Source organism: Acyrthosiphon pisum, chromosome A3, assembly GCF_005508785.2.
Source record: "Acyrthosiphon pisum isolate AL4f chromosome A3, pea_aphid_22Mar2018_4r6ur, whole genome shotgun sequence".
Classification (NCBI taxonomy): domain Eukaryota; kingdom Metazoa; phylum Arthropoda; class Insecta; order Hemiptera; family Aphididae; genus Acyrthosiphon; species Acyrthosiphon pisum.
The window spans coordinates 40191976-40208497 of NC_042496.1; the positions used below are offsets into that span (position 1 = coordinate 40191976).

A 16522-nucleotide genomic window follows, 5' to 3' on the forward strand; every position below is an offset into this window, starting at 1 on the left:
AAAACATGTATTTATGATAAAAATATGTAAAAATGTGTAAAATCAAATATAGCTCGTTTTATCAAAAATATTGTGAAACAAATTTATCACTTGCCGAAATTAGTTTAACATGTCGCAGAGAAAATATGTATTTACATATAAATCCGAGCCTTACAGATTACAGATAGTATAAAATAATACTATAAAACAGTTCATTTTCATTCGGAATAAAAAAAAAGTAATACCACCTATGTATACAATATATACATGTATAATGTATAGCCACATAGGTACTTGCATTTTTTGAATTCCTATAAGATTGTATGTACAATATACTATGTTTATTATTATTATATACTTAACGCGGTTTGCAGGGAAATCGGCGTTGCAGATCATGCAGCATTTGGGTCTAAGCGAATTTGTTCAGATCGTCAACATCGCCGGTCTCGCGCAAACGTTTGAAAATTTTAACGCATTAACTGTTTTTGCACCGACCAACAAAGCCTTCAGATGTAAGTCACCGCAATAATTATAAATACACACATATTATATTATTTATGTCTATTAAGTATTCTTCACGCGAACACATAGTATAAATGATTACGGTAGGTACGTGTTTTCCAATGACGGATGACGTATATTCTACCTATATAGTGTGCATTCGTGTGTGTCATGTCTGTGTGTGTGTAATATAAATATTTTGCAATTGACTTGACGTAGGTATGAATCCTATGGAAATGTATCACATCCGGTCCGACCCAAGTGCCGCCCGAGCGTTCGTAGATTTTCATGTCGGGAGACAGATAATGACGGCCGAGAACATTTACGACGGGAAAATCGTCGAGACCTTTGCTCCCGGGAAGCAACTCCGTCTGCAGTGCGTCCAGAACGAGTTCGGTGTCGAAGGACGTCGGATTCACTTTCAAGCCGTGCGAGGCTACAACGGGGCCGTTCACGTCGTCGACCATGTATTGTATCCGCCGACGATATCCGTCGAAGACCTGATCAGGAAAAACGATAGTTTCAGGTATAAACTATAATAAGGATATGTATACTAATAATAGCTCCTCGTCGCCGGTTATTGCATCAACGAATGAAAAAATTGACTTTAGACTTTAAAAATATTTTTTAATATTGTTATAACGTAATTAATGCGATAACTGAAGCTAAAATTGAAAACATTTAAATCGCTCGCGAGTACAAAGATATATATTTAAAACTTCGATGGTCGCCATCTTGTAACGCGTCATAATATTCTTCATAATTAAATATATGCTTGTAAATTATAATTTAAGCGCTATGATACTATAAAACAAAGTATACGATAAGACTATTAAAGGCAAAATTTGAAACAAAATAGGTTAGGTTAGGTATTGCGGTAAAGTAATGTTAATATTATATATTGTATATGTAAAACGCCAACTAAAGTAGTCTTAAAACTGTTTGAAACTTCACTCATATGCTTTTTGGATTTTCAAAATTTGGAAAATAATTTAAGTTAAACTAAAAAAGAAAATAGGTTAAATAATAAATAATGACACGAATAAAAATAACTACATCATACATTTTATAAACAATTAAAATTATATGTATGATAAAAGCGTTTGAGGACCACTGCAGCATATTCCGATCCCTCCCATGTAGCAACTTCACTACAGCAATAATACAGTGCAAGCCCCCCCCCCCCCCCATATCGACCAACTGAAGTACTAATTATCTGAGATTTTAAATGCGCTTTTGGCGATTCTTCAGTTTGTACGCGCAAGCAATGGACCTGGTGCTGGGCGCTTCTTCGGAGGGTCGGACGTCATTCGAGTTCTGCAGTGGCGTGCACAATACGTACTTCATACCCACGGACTATGCGTTCAGGAAACTCGGGGCCGTCGAACTGAACCGGTTGTTCGGCAACCCTACACGCATGCGACAAATCCTCGACAACCACCGGGCCGATCGCATCTTGCCGTCGGCGTTGATCGGCACGCGTCAGCAGTACGAGATAAAAACAAAAAACGAAATCGTCCGCGTATCCAACGAAGACGACAAGTTTATGGTATGAAGTCCATTATAAATAGTATGTCATTAAAATGTAGTTAACATTTTGATGCTTGAGCAGTCGAGCTGCCAATACTATAATAAAATAATATAGATAGTGTTCAAAAGTCATTGCCTATAGTTTAATAGATTGAATTTTTACTATCTAAAAAACGGCTTTCCGATACTAATATAGTTACATCATTTTAGCACCCCCTACATTAGTGTTAATTTATTTATCTCTAGTTGCGGCAGTTGCGCCAATGTAAGTATATTATTTGAAAGCTTTCTGCGTCGTTTTTATTTTGTAGATATATAAATATATATAATTACATAAAAACAATATTGACAAGTCAATTTTAATAATTAGTGTATAAATGTTATAAACAGGTCAACGAAGCTGAAATAATTGAAACGGATATAATTACGACCAATGGGCTAGTCCACGTGGTCGACGATCTGATTTTACCACAAAACAGACGGAGAAGCGAATGAATGTCGACTTCACAACTTATATTATTATTATATAAAATCAAAAAATAGTAACATATTAATTTAGTATTTTAGTAGACTATTTTATAATCTGCATTTACACAATTAAGTATCAACAATAGTAACAACAATATTAACTTAGTATAGCTGTAGGTAATAGGTATATTACCTAATTATTTTCAATATATTATTATTATGTTAAATTGTAAACTTATGGATTTAATTTTAAGTTAATAAAGCACATATTATATACCTAATAAAATTTCGTATTTCTATAAAAAATTGTTTTTCATTAGTTTAAACCAAATCATAGAGTAATACTCTATAGTTTAGACGTGTATTGTACTATTGCCTAATGACGAAAGAAAACCGTAAAAAAGTGAAAAAATTCGTATATTTACGTCATCATAACGCGCGGCGCAACATTCCTATGACGGCCGTTGGTCTTTGTCACTTATCTATTACTCTTACGCTAAAAATGTATAGAACAAAAAACGAATAAGTCACAAATTTTACGATCTTCAATTTTTATTTAAGCTATTTTTATCGTAAATTTAATAATTTTAGATATTGTAAAAAAAACCGTAAAAAAGTGAAAAATACCTATCACCTAAAATCCAAGATTGCGGACGGTTACGGACCTCTGAGGGATGGGGCATTTTTTTTGGTCAATCAGGACCCCAAGATTAAACTTAAGAGGACGCTACCCATACATTTGTTGTCTCCGTCTTACACACGCACGACATGGCAAATTGTCGTTCACAAGTTTCAATAGAGTGCTGTTAGCTTTGATATTAGAGTGATTTGACCTATTATCAATTTTCTAGATAAAAACATTATCTGTGCTTAAGCGTTGGATTTTATTCGATATTTTAATTTTCAAGCGAGATATGAGCATTTTAAATTTTTGATACTTCACATACCCATATCTTGCTTGAAAATAAACATTTTGAAAAATCGGCAACGCTTAGGCACAGATAATGTTCTTACCTAAAAGTTTTAAAATAGGTCAATTCACTCTAGTATCAAAACTAACAGCACACTATTGAAACTTGTGAACGACAATATGCCATGTCGTGCGTGTGTAAGACGGAGACAACAAATGTATGGATAGCGTCCTCTTAAGTATTTTTTGCAAGGCAACGACTTTTTTAGAGCTCTATTGACTGGATTAATAGACAAAACGCGTTTACGCAGTCCGAGTATAAATCGCTCAATTTTGGTACTAGAGTGAAAATCCTTATTATTAAATTAAATTGTGACAATATTTCTGAGGATAAGTATAGTTGCGTTTTTTATTATACCTAATATAACGATTAACGTTTATTATATCGTTTAGAAATAGCAAAAATTTCAACATTTTTAAAATACCTTTAATTTTTTTCTTTAAACTCAACGTCTTTCCCTCCAAAATATTGTCATCTTTTAATATTGTGATAGGCGTTTTTATTCTAACTAAATCTAACACTAAAATTGAGCGAGTTCTACTCAGACTGCGTTAACGCGTTTTGTCTATGTCGTACGTGTGTAAGACGGAGACAACACATGCGTGTGTGACGTCCTCTTAACTAACTCATTAAGTAACAAACTTAATTAGGGTGTTGACCAGTTGCCCCCCCCCACGGCTGTTAACGGGATTTTAAAAATATACCAGTTGCCCTCGCATGATTACAATATATAGCCCGTGTAATAGGGGAGGTAAATATACAAATAATATATAAAATTATTTATAAAAAATAAAGTAAAATAGGTAGTATAAAATGATAGAAAATTATCATATTTTGTAATAATTACTAATAAAATAATATGAAGACAATAGTCAATAAAATAATAAATATTATAATTATGTGGCATACATACAATGTTATAATTTGACAACACAAAAAAAAAAAATTAGATAAATTATTATGTTTTGTTATAATTACTAATAGATTTTACAAAATCTAGTCTACTAATATTCTTGTTTTATATTTATTTAAAAATCTTCAATTCTGGCTTTTTTTGTTTAAGTATGTGCAATTAGTAATATTTTTAATTTCGTTTACACTGCCTATAGCACTGTATGTCTGTATGTATTTGTTTTATTACAAAATACAATATCATATATAATTGCAAGTATAAAAATTATTTAACTTTATTTTTATAAACAATTTTATTTATTGTTTATATATTATTTACCTCCCCTATTTTACGGGCTATATATTGTAATCGTGTATATATTTACATATGAGAGCAACTGGTACATTTGGTTGAGGGCAACTGGCTACTGGCACATATTGCTCTAGGACCTAGGTAGTTTAAGGGGAATTGGTATAAAAAAAGGTACTTTTGGGGGCAACTGGTACATGCCCCTTAGTTAATAGGTCTATCGTTATTCGTTTATATATAAATGTGTAAAAAAATAAAGTTCTTGAATAGGCAATGTAAACAGGCAGTCGATTTCGAGATAAGTATTATCTAAAGCAGTGATCACTGACCAATCATTAAAAATCATTTTAATAACAATTACCCAACTACTATGACTTGTGAGATCAGAGTTATTACATTTTATCTTTGAACACAATTATTATAATATTATAATAGTTCAAATTAAAACAACATAGATAGGTAGCACAATAATGAACTTGGCTTATGATTTTGTATTCTGTGTTGATAATGCAGTTATCAGCGAAATTCCGAACATTCAAGGTGTGTCATCCGTCGAAAACTATCCAACAGCTGCTTTGGGACGAAAATTCGACGATTGCACCGGATTACAACCCATCCAGGTACGATTCGTTTTATATATAGATCAAAACATTACCCTTAACTCACCAGTTGCTTGACGTCTTGAAGAGGGTGTCGGCAGTTTTGAGTAAATTACTAGGTAGTAGTTACGGGTCTTCTATCCAAAACCGTCTGATGCTCCGATGGGTTATGACGAGTGGCTACTGAATCCAAGCAACGACCAAATATCACCATCGACAAATATATACTCTGTTCAGCGACAACAATAATCATAGGTATTACTAATTAGTATTTGTTGCGTTATTTATTTTTCAGGTTAAGAATTGAAAAGCGCGCGTCACATTATCACCGACGGTGACGAAATTTGATACCGTTTCATGTTACAAGACGATACGATATACCAGCAGCTGCATACTTGGGAATTGTGAGTTGGGACGCCATCAATCGTGTTGGATATCATTGTACTTAGAAACGATGACGGAGACGTTCAAATTGTCCGACTACGATTGCGTCGGTTTCGACCTAGACAATACGTTATGCGAATACCGCATAGGGCCCATGGTCCAGATGATTTATGACGTGCTGATCGATTACCTTATAAAAAACTGTAATTACTCGGACAAACATCTGCGGCAGCCAATAGATTTTGATTTCTTTCAGCGGGGTCTGTTTTTAGATGCTGAAAAAGGTAACATTTTAAAAATCAACGGTACCGGTCAAATACTAAGAGCAGCCCATGGCACTAATTTCATGTCCGACGAAGAAATCATGTCCGTGTATGGCCCTAACAGGACGTGGGCGGTGACTGATGTGTTTGTAGAAAATTTTCTAGAAACATGGAACGGACCCATGTCTGAAAAAATTAGACCTCTACTTGATTTTTTTGATATTCCCGTGTCACTTGTATTTGGACGTTGTATTGACGGCATTGATAACATATCTCGCCCTCAAACCTATAATGTCTGGCCTGATGTGTTAAAAGGCTTGGTCTATATGTACTCCAGGGAAAACTTTTCAGCTAATACTAGCGATTATTTTCGATACTTGAAATCTACTCCCTCTTTATATTATAATAAATGTCCAGACTATGTGCTTAACTGGCTTAAAGAATTAAAACAAACCAAAAAAGTTTTCCTGATTTCGGGATCACATGTTGACTACGCCAATTTTACAGCTACACAGTCATTAGGTGAAAATTGGAAAGAACTATTTGACATAGCTGTTTTTTATTCAAGAAAACCAGGATTTTTCACTACGAATAGACCATTTTATAACACCGATACTCAAATGTTAAACGAATGTGGTATTGTGGACAACATACAGTTTAACAATATTTATAGTCAAGGTAATTGGGATCAGTTACATGATTTATTAAAAAGAGAAACTGGGAAGTCTAACCCGAAGTGCTTGTATGTTGGCGATAATATACTGCAAGATGTCGTAGCTCCTGCCAAGTTCTCTGGTCTAGATACTATAGCTGTTGTTGAGGAAATGAAATTAGATTCAAATGATAATGATATTAATCCTGACAATAACATGTTAAGAACGAACAAATGGAGTTCATATCTGGTCGACTGCGACAAAAAAGACACATCCATTTGGACTTCATTCATTGCGAATCATGGAAAACTTTGTATTCCGTCCATAAAGAATTTGGCAAAAAAGCCTATAAATTTTGAATTTACACCATTTACCAAGAATAAAATCACTTTTAATGGCAATGGATTTTTCCCATTTATACCGAATAGCTTATACAAAATTTTAAAATAATAATGTAAAGACATTAATACATTTTTCTTACAATTTTAAATGGTTTTTGTATTAATTTGTGAATGCTTTTACTGTACCAAACGTATAACCACAATAACTACATATTTTCTGTGCTCAATTGCTAACTAAACATATTTAATAATTATTTATATGGAAACAATTAAACAAGTTACTTCATCGTCATAAAAAGTAAAAGTCTATTGTTCAGTTAATGATTAACTATAAAAATGAACTACAAATTACAATCTATGTCAAGTTAATTTTTTCAAAAATGTTTGGCACATTTGGGAAGAACTATACTACGACTATTATTCAGATAATTATCTAAGTATAATTTTACACCGCTGTCTGGTATTGATATATAAAAGTACACTATACATTATGATGCATGAAAACTCTAGTATTACGCATTACCCACGCCTAGGGCAGCACTTAAGCAGCATTTTTTGCTTAAATTTATCATCTTAAAAAATCTTAATTGGACTGGTGTATTTAAAAATACAATACTTTGAATACAGGATAATATTCTAAAAAAGGAATTTTAATGTGAATTAACAATAATCAAAAATTTAAATTATTAACAATAATAAACACTAAAAACTTGATCATAACCCATTAACAAAAAACATTTTAAATAGAATTAATTTTTGTGAAATTAACATGATTAAAAAAAATTATCAACCCTGATTTTAGCTAAACTAATTTTCCTTTGTTGGATGATGCACAGTATATAATATTCCCTCAGTAATGTACCCTGCAACAAATATCAAGAATTAATAACAGTTTTGGACTTGGATCTAAGAGGTACTTACAATCTGATGTACTAGTACAGAGAACAATTAAGTGATCATTGATTATAATGTCTCGATAGCTATAGCAATACCCATACCTCCGCCAATACATAAGGATGCTATTCCTCGTTTTTTGCCGGTCCTCAACAATATGTGCACCAACGTAACCAATACTCGAGCACCTAAATTAAATGGATCACATAATTTAGTCACATGAATTTAATTGTTTTATGGTTCATAATATTATCTCAAATTGATTAATTTATAAATTGTATTTATTTGTAAAATTGAATTAAATTATTATATTTAAAATGTTTTTTTTTATACAATATTAATTTAGTTATTAGTTAAACAAACAATCTGTTATTTATTTATTGTTCTAAAGATCTAAATATTGATAGTTGACACTTATGCGATAATTAATTCAATATATATTATACGATTGGTAGCGGCAGTAGTTGCATTCAGTCACGAAATATGTTCTGAGTACAAGCACCGGCCGGTGTCACTAGTTCCCAGATAAGGACCGTCCGGGTTTCAGAGACAAATCCTTGCGATACAATATACATACACACACGTGTTCCAACCCGACCGTACCGCCCCCCTCTACAAATAGCTAATGGCCAAAGTTGCCAAATAGATAAATAATAAAAAAAAAAATTATATGATAATTTATACTATAAATTATGGCCCCTTTCTTATTAAACATACTAAATGGCCTATCCGATATTATGATTCATAATTTTTTGATACCAATTAATTATTTTATGTACAATTTAAAACCTGTGACGACCAAGTGTAGTCATTGACATTTTACCATACTCTTTGTGTTTTAATTATAATATTATGGTTCAGTTTAATTTAATTTTAAGCGTCTATCACATAATAACAACAATATTCATACCAGATGCTCCGATAGGATGACCCAATGAAATGGCACCTCCATTAACATTTACTTTCTCTGAAGTTATTCCTAAATCACGCTCTACAGCAATTGAATGTGCAGCATATGCTTCGTTTAATTCAAAAATATCCACGCTATCCATTGTCCAACCAGCTTTTTCAATCTATTAATGTGGTAACATTTTTAGTTAATTACTCAATGTTAAGTGTTAAGTATGTTGAGCATGCATACATAGCTATTTGTAGACTTAAAAGATTACAGCTGTACATTATATTACATTGTATTAAAATTATATTTGGCTTTAAATAGAAATTGTTAACACCTACCGTCTTAAACACAGCAGGTACTGGTCCCATACCCATTATTTTTGGATCAAGCCCGCACACAGCATGAGCAACGATTTTAGCCATTGGAGTACAACCTCGTTTTTTACATTCTTCTCCGTTCATTAAAAGAACTACTGCAGCACCATCATTTCTTCCTGATGCATTTCCGACAGTGACTACACCACCATTCTAAATATGAACAAAAACATTCAAATTAGGTACTTCTAAAATTATATTATATGTATGTCTAATGATTTATAAACTAACAGGTTTAAAAGCTGGTTTCAATGCAGATAATGAATTTAAAGTTATATCATTTCTTGGATATTCATCTGTGTCAAATACGATGGTATTCTGTCGCATTTTCACTTCAACAGGTGCTATTTCATCTTTGAAGTAACCATTTTTTTGAGCTTCTGCTGTCCGTTTCTGAGACTCAAAAGCATAATTGTCTTGAAGTTCCCTTGAAATATTATACTGTTCAGCAATATTTTCAGCTGAAAAGAACATATTTAATTAATTAATAGTCAAATATATATAAAAATCTCGTATCACAATGTTTGGTCAGGATGAACTCCGAAACTACTGGACCGATCTTGACGAATTTTTTAACACTGTGTGTAATTTGATCTAATTTAAAAGATAGGATAGTTTTTATCTCGAGTAAGGCCCTTAATATTTTTTTTATTGCAATAATTATAAAAAAGAAAGTTATAGAGAGGAAACTCCAGGTATCTTGCCTGCCAGTTCGGCCTTGTTCATGCATAATGGACAAAATAAAAAATAACCTGCTCCATATTACCAAAGTAGTAAGTTATGAAGATGGAGAATGAAAAACCTAACGTATAATGGCAGTTTTTTCAATATTTAAATTTTAAATCAAAATGTTTATATTAAATATCGTTGTAACAAACCAGATGTACACATACTGCCATTACAGGTTGAAATGCCATAAGCCACAATATTTCAGACTTACGTGCTACTTACCAACCTATACAAGCTAAATTATTCTTTTTATTTTTACCTACATTTTTCATTGTTTATTGGACATTTTAGCTTAGGAGGGAAGTACAAAAATATAAAAAGTAGTAATTAACATACTTTAATTTATAATTAAAAAATCAAAAAAACTGTTCTATTTTTACCTAAAACCCACAGTTAAATAGGTAGATATTAGAATAACTCAACTAATTTAAATTCAAACCCATCTTTTACATAATTTTTTGATTTACCAGTTATGCCCATATGTATGTTGTTAAATGCGTCTGTCAAACCATCGTATAGCATCGTATCTATCAATTCTGTGTTACCCATTTTGATACCAGATCGCAAATTTACAACATGAGGAGCGTTACTCATGCTCTCTTGGCCACCTGCAATGACAATTGAAGAATCTCCGCATTTGATTGACTGGTATCCATGAACCACAGCCCTAGGGGACAATCACCTTATTTTTTTCATATAATTTAAATAATTTTTATCCTACATAACAAACTAGTTAGTTTTCTATGTAGGTACCTAATATATAATAAATAATGTTCATGAATAATTTTAAATTTCAACTCACTTCAGCCCAGATCCACAGAGCAGGTTGATACCATGAGCAGGTACAGTGATTGGAATTCCAGCATTTATCGAAGCTTGTCTTGCTGGATTTTGACCTTGTCCAGCTGTAAGGGTCTATAAAATATTCATATAATTGTTATATATTTTTACAAGCACGTGTATCACTAAGTACTGAAAATGTGACATATTGTATATATTTTTGTTTACCTGTCCAAGAATAACTTCAGACACTTCATTTGAATTGACATTAGCTCTTTTAAGTACTTCTGAAATCACTATGGAGCCTAATTGATGAGCTTTCAAAGACGACAATGAACCGCCAAATGAACCTAGAGTAAATACACAATATTAATTATATTCAAAACCAAAGGTGAATTGTGGTCAAAGATTTTTCATTAAATCAAACAGATGTACAGAAGAAATACATCATACGTATACATTATATTCATAACACATCCAAATAAAATTTAAATCTACATTTCAAAATGTTCCAACTAACTAGCCACTAGGTTACCATCAACCATAGTCCATAGGTCCACCGTATGGCGGACCTTGAATGGTTTTTTTCTGGCCTGTTGACAAAAATTTATTTTGAATTAAATGAGATTTTTTTTAGTTTACATGCAACCCTTATTTAACCATATTTCATTTTAAACAAAAATATATTAGTTGTCTTCAATATATGCTATTAAATAATATGTAATAGCAGATATTACGTTATACTATTAAATTACTGATATAATTGGTATACATCCAACAATAATTTACAATAATTATCTGAACTAGATACTCTTAAGTTTAATGATCAAAAATATAAATCATAAAACCAACTTGAGTCTTATTAAAGTATAACTTGTATTTTATCTTTAAATTAATAAACAATAAACATTAATAGAATAATGAATGACCAATAAAGGTAATCCATTAAATTTTAAAACCTATTAAGAATTTCGAAATTTCTTGATAAAGTGTTTCTTTAATTATAATATAAGTATAGCAAAAAATAAATATTAAAAATTTTAGTTGCTAAATAAAATATTATGTACCTACTTATAGGTAAAATATAATATGAACATATTGATATATACATATCTATATATCTATAGAACAATAATTTATCTTTCAAGATATATATTTATTTAACAAGATAAAGCAAATTTGTCCAACACATAAATCATTTTTTATGATTTAACATAAAATAATATATATATTATGCGTATACTAGCTGATCCCGCGCACTTTGTTGCCGGTAGTAAATGACAACTCTAAAAAATTGTGATTGTTCAACTCCTTTTGGGTATAACTCGATGGGGTAAGTGCAACTCAGCCACATTGGAAGGCAATGCAAAATTCGATTTGATGCAAACTTGTACCTAATCTGCCTGAATAACCAATGGCAACCAATAATAAATAAATACTAATTTCTACTAATTATTCTCCTAAAACCAGGAATGGAAAACGTTTTTGAAAACGTTATTAAACGGAAAAAAAACGAAAACAATTAATAAAACGAAAACGGAAAAAAAACAAACAATTAACAAAACAAATACAAAAAACAACAAAAAACGATAACAAAAAATCCCAAAAACCGAAAAAAATGTAATAACAAAATCAAAAACGAAAACGAAAATAAATTATAGTATTATACATTTTTAAGTTATTTATACCAAGAAAAAATAAATGTGAATAAAATTTCCCTTGTCTGCTTTTTAATCTCTAACTTTAAAAACATTTTAATCTGAAATCAGAAATTATGAATTTTCTAATTTTTATATAAATTCTAATTTTATTTAAAATTTAAATATTAAGAATAATTAATTTTAAATTTTAAGTGCATTTCTATATTGCTCGTTACTATTATAACTTAAAAGTTATAAAAATATAATATAAAAAAAAATATATTATCAAAAACGTTATTTGGAAACAATAGAAAAATAACGTTTTTAAAAACGTTGATCAAATACAATATGAAAAAATAACGTTTTTAAAAACTTTAATCAAAAATAACATAGAAAAATAACGTTTTTAAAAACGTTAAACAAAAACGATATATTTTATAAATCAATAAACAAAAATGAAAACGAAAAAATTAAAAACATTTTTCATCCCTGCCTAAAACCAATAGTATCCATTTATAAACAAAAATTTCCATTGTAAATCTCAAAATTTCTGTTTGAGCACCTCCCAATGTTGGGCCTACCGGGTCCAATTGTGAATCTAAACCATTCCAGGACCCACTCAGGCGTAAAAAATTTCATTCAAATCGGTGGAGCCGTTTAGTATGAGTTTGAATATTTACACACGGAAAGAAATATAATATATTCTACAAAGATATATATTATTATGTATTATGTAATTTAATATACATTTTCAAAAATCTTAAAATCTTAAAATTGTTTAATACTCACTAAAAATTAAATTTGTCTAATTAAAAATGTAATAAGCACATAGTATTACAACTCACTACTATAGTAGCTAATATAGGGTTGGCAAATCCGTGGCACATGTATCCAATAAGGCAAGAAAAAAATTTAAATAGCTACTTATTAGTTAGGTAGATATGACTAATATTATTTTAAACTATAAATAATAAATTCGCAATGTGACCACTTTTCATCATCGTTTACGTCCATAAGAAAATTAAATTGTAGGCTTATTAAAAACGTAGATTATACACTAAACGTAAAACATTATACATATAATATTTTACATAATTTAGGAAAATAAATTAGGTAATTTTTGGAATGGATGGCATAAAATCTGCCATCCCTATAGTTTATTATATATAATACTAGCTGAATAACCTAGGCGTTGCCCGGGAAAAAAAATTGTGATTAATTAACTCCTTTTGGGTGTATTCGCTTTGCATAGGTATGGAAGCAAAATCATATTATATTTTAATTTTTAGCCATCCCTCGTGGTGTTGCCCGTGTGTTTCGCTTATGGTCATGCGAACAGTATATTATCAGATAGACAATCCACCTGCGGTAGATTGCGGACACAGTGAGGAGGGAGATAAATATAGCCTATATTAGTACAGCTTCGTAGTTGAAAAAAACACGTGTATACAGTGTAACTAAAATAGCATTGAAGTCATAGTTGATTATCCCGGATTTTTAGGAGTATTTAATATTTATATATTTATACATTTTGGGGGTTATTTTATTTATTTTTATGGATAAACCAGCGTAATTGTACTTGGCTATGTGAAATGATTTCCGCATTATACAACTTGCAACCAAAGGCAACCATTATTAAACAAAAAAAAAGTTTCGATTCCACCGTGAAGCTTAAGATCCATAGGCGCAAATAGCGTTTGGGATTTGGGGGGGGGCTAAAGCCTTACTTTGATAATATTGAATAAGATTAAAACAAAACGTAGGAAATGTTTGGGGGGGCTATGTACATTTTTGGGAGGGCTTAGCCCCTAAGGCCCCCCCTATTTGCGCTTATGTTAAGATCCCTATTTTACCACCTCTTTAAAAAGCGAATATCAGAAACTCCTTTCTTATTGCGTATCTAGATCATAATATCAAATTATATAAAATTATAATTGTAAATATTTATGATATTACGTGTGTCCGAACTCCGGCAAGGCAATGCAGAAATAATTAAATAAATAAAATTTATACCTATGTGTATTGGTTTATGTTATTGGTGTGCATTTTATCATTTAAATATAATTGGAGTATTGCAATACCATGGTGCACAGTCTGCGATGCACAGGGTTCTATACTAATATAATATAGAAATTTGTGGCGCAATAGGTACAAGAGATAATTTTTATCGATAATCTTCTCGGAATAATTCTTATTGTTGACCTTCCGATAAAAGGCTATCCTTTTACACAGGACTTGTTAGAGGTAGGTACTTGTACACCTGCGGGCCCCCGTGCAGCACAATACGTATTGGCGGTGAATAATTATAATTGTTAATTACTCTACTAAAACGCAACATTTTTGAAAATCCTTTCTTTTTGCACGGTGAAAGTATAAGAAAAACCTCTGTTCCGCATTTCAAGTTCGTACGTTATGTAGTTTTTGAGTTACAGCGATGAGTGAGCCAGTGGTATTTGAACTTCATATATGTATAGATTATTAAATTGTTATTATGTATTTTATTTTATATAAATAATTTGGGCGCATGTAAACTCCGCCAGGAAAATAAAACAGGTAAAATTGGGTTCATGTAAACTCCGCCAGTGACAAAAATCAGGTAAAATTAAGTTCATGTAAACTCCGCCAGTGAAAAAAATGAAGAACCAGTATACACTATACAATTAATATAATAAGCAGATTATTATTAAACAAAAAAATCATAATTTTATAGTAATTATTATCCTTATTAATTAAGTATATCGTATATGTATACCAAAGTATATAAAAAACTTAAAAATAAAAATAATAAATGTTCGAACAAATCAAACAAATTGCAATGGCCAGTTTGATGTGTAGGTATATAATAATATGTAGGTATATTATATTATTATGACATAATATGTTATTATAGGTACTTATAATATTTTGAACTGTAAACTAAAATTATGAGATACAATTAATAGATATTCAAACATAAATAATATTCAAATATAAATTAACTATTAAAACTATTTAGTATTTATAGCTTTTTCTAACACAATAATTTCATTTTCATTTTGAACTTTTGAGTTTATTTACTAGAGAAATATCATTTAGTTTTATATAAGGAAGGCCTAATTAATACTGGCGGAGTTTCCATACACCCATTACAGGTAAGAAAATAAAACTGGCGGAGTTTACAATCGCCCAAATAATTTATATAACATTTTGAGGGCCTATGTTTATGCCCAAACTGTAGTGTTGCCAGATACCTATGGCTAAAATCTCGTATCAAGCTTCCCAAAATTCTCGTATTTGAACTTCAATCCTCGTACACAAAAAAAAAACAATTATTGTAGGTAGGTAGTACCTATAGTAGGTAAATTATTATTAATAATTATAAACTAAAATTGTTCTCAATTCAATACGACGAAAAATTACTATAAATAATGAACTACCTATGTTTGCCAACAATTTTGTTTGTTTTTTTTGAACATTTTAGATTGCCGATTTAATTATTTAAATATATAAAATGGTAGTTATAAGAAAGAATTATTTGGCTCTTGTAATTTAGGTATTTCAGTTAAAAGTATTCATGTATATTATACTAAACTTTAGAAGACCATAGTTAATAACCTAGCAAACAAAAATTGATCATTTGACTGTCAAAATGATCAGAAAAAAGCTTTACCAGAATCCATCAAAAAAATAGTAGTTACCATTTGCAAAAATAAAGTCGATTTTATTATTGGTACAACTGCGTGTTTAAAAATGTCATAAAAAAATTACCTGTTAAAAATAAAGAAACTTAAGAAACACATCTTTTTTTTGTTAATACCCTGTATATTTTTTGTATAGTAAAAAATTATACAATAATATAAAGTCGTTAATATGTAATGATATAATGGAACATTTCTACTTTACCGGGCACCCTTTTTTTTGCAATTTTTTTTTTGGAAACTGATGTAGTTAAGCACGCTGAAAACGATGGTGAAGTCCAAATTTGGCGCACGGACTTAGTTTTGAAGTTATGGTCTATTGAAGTTCGCTATTTTGCGATTTTCACGCATTCGCGGAACACTAGTTTACTACGACTATTTCGAATATTGAAATTTTTTTTTTCGAAACTTATGTAGTTAGGTACGCTGAAAACGATGGTGAAAACCGAATTTGGGGCACGGACTTAGTTTTGAAGTTATGGCCTAATGAAGTTCACTATTTCGCGATTTTTACGCATTCGCGCATCACACTAGTTTACTACGACTATTTCTAATTATATCAGTATAATCATAGTATGTAATATTGTAATCCATGAACTTCTTAGTTCATGATGTAATCTAAACTAATTGATAGTTAGTA

The 16522-nt window shown here is 30.7% G+C and overlaps 4 protein-coding genes across 4 annotated transcripts in view; 2 read left to right on the top strand and 2 right to left on the bottom strand.

Moving 5' to 3' along the window:
* Positions 1–2694, top strand: part of LOC100572468 (transforming growth factor-beta-induced protein ig-h3) — a 7301-nt gene extending 4607 nt beyond the window's left edge. Inside the window, exons 9-12 of the mRNA XM_003242784.4 lie at positions 354–491; positions 700–1006; positions 1732–2029; positions 2401–2694. Of these exons, the coding sequence (XP_003242832.1) occupies positions 354–491; positions 700–1006; positions 1732–2029; positions 2401–2505 (848 nt within the window). The 3' untranslated portion in view covers positions 2506–2694. The remainder of the gene's footprint in view (positions 1–353; positions 492–699; positions 1007–1731; positions 2030–2400) is intronic.
* LOC100159722 (DNA repair protein RAD51 homolog 3) overlaps positions 1–5545 on the bottom strand; it is a 15787-nt gene extending 10242 nt beyond the window's left edge. The window contains exon 1 of the mRNA XM_001944583.5: positions 5317–5545. The gene's annotated coding sequence lies outside the window, so the exon portion shown is untranslated. The remainder of the gene's footprint in view (positions 1–5316) is intronic.
* A 127-nt stretch (positions 5546–5672) lies between these two features.
* LOC100163842 (5'-nucleotidase domain-containing protein 1) lies at positions 5673–7442 on the top strand. Its single transcript, XM_029491795.1, has one exon. It carries the CDS (start codon positions 5704–5706, stop codon positions 6997–6999), a length of 1296 nt encoding a protein of 431 aa, XP_029347655.1. The 5' UTR covers positions 5673–5703; the 3' UTR covers positions 7000–7442.
* LOC100164451 (acetyl-CoA acetyltransferase, cytosolic) overlaps positions 7173–16522 on the bottom strand; it is an 18741-nt gene continuing 9391 nt past the window's right edge. Inside the window, exons 2-9 of the mRNA XM_029491796.1 lie at positions 10794–10915; positions 10588–10700; positions 10253–10452; positions 9288–9517; positions 9021–9209; positions 8695–8857; positions 7812–7972; positions 7173–7753 (exon numbers count right to left, since the gene is read on the bottom strand). Of these exons, the coding sequence (XP_029347656.1) occupies positions 7854–7972; positions 8695–8857; positions 9021–9209; positions 9288–9517; positions 10253–10452; positions 10588–10700; positions 10794–10915 (1136 nt within the window). The 3' untranslated portion in view covers positions 7173–7753; positions 7812–7853. The remainder of the gene's footprint in view (positions 7754–7811; positions 7973–8694; positions 8858–9020; positions 9210–9287; positions 9518–10252; positions 10453–10587; positions 10701–10793; positions 10916–16522) is intronic.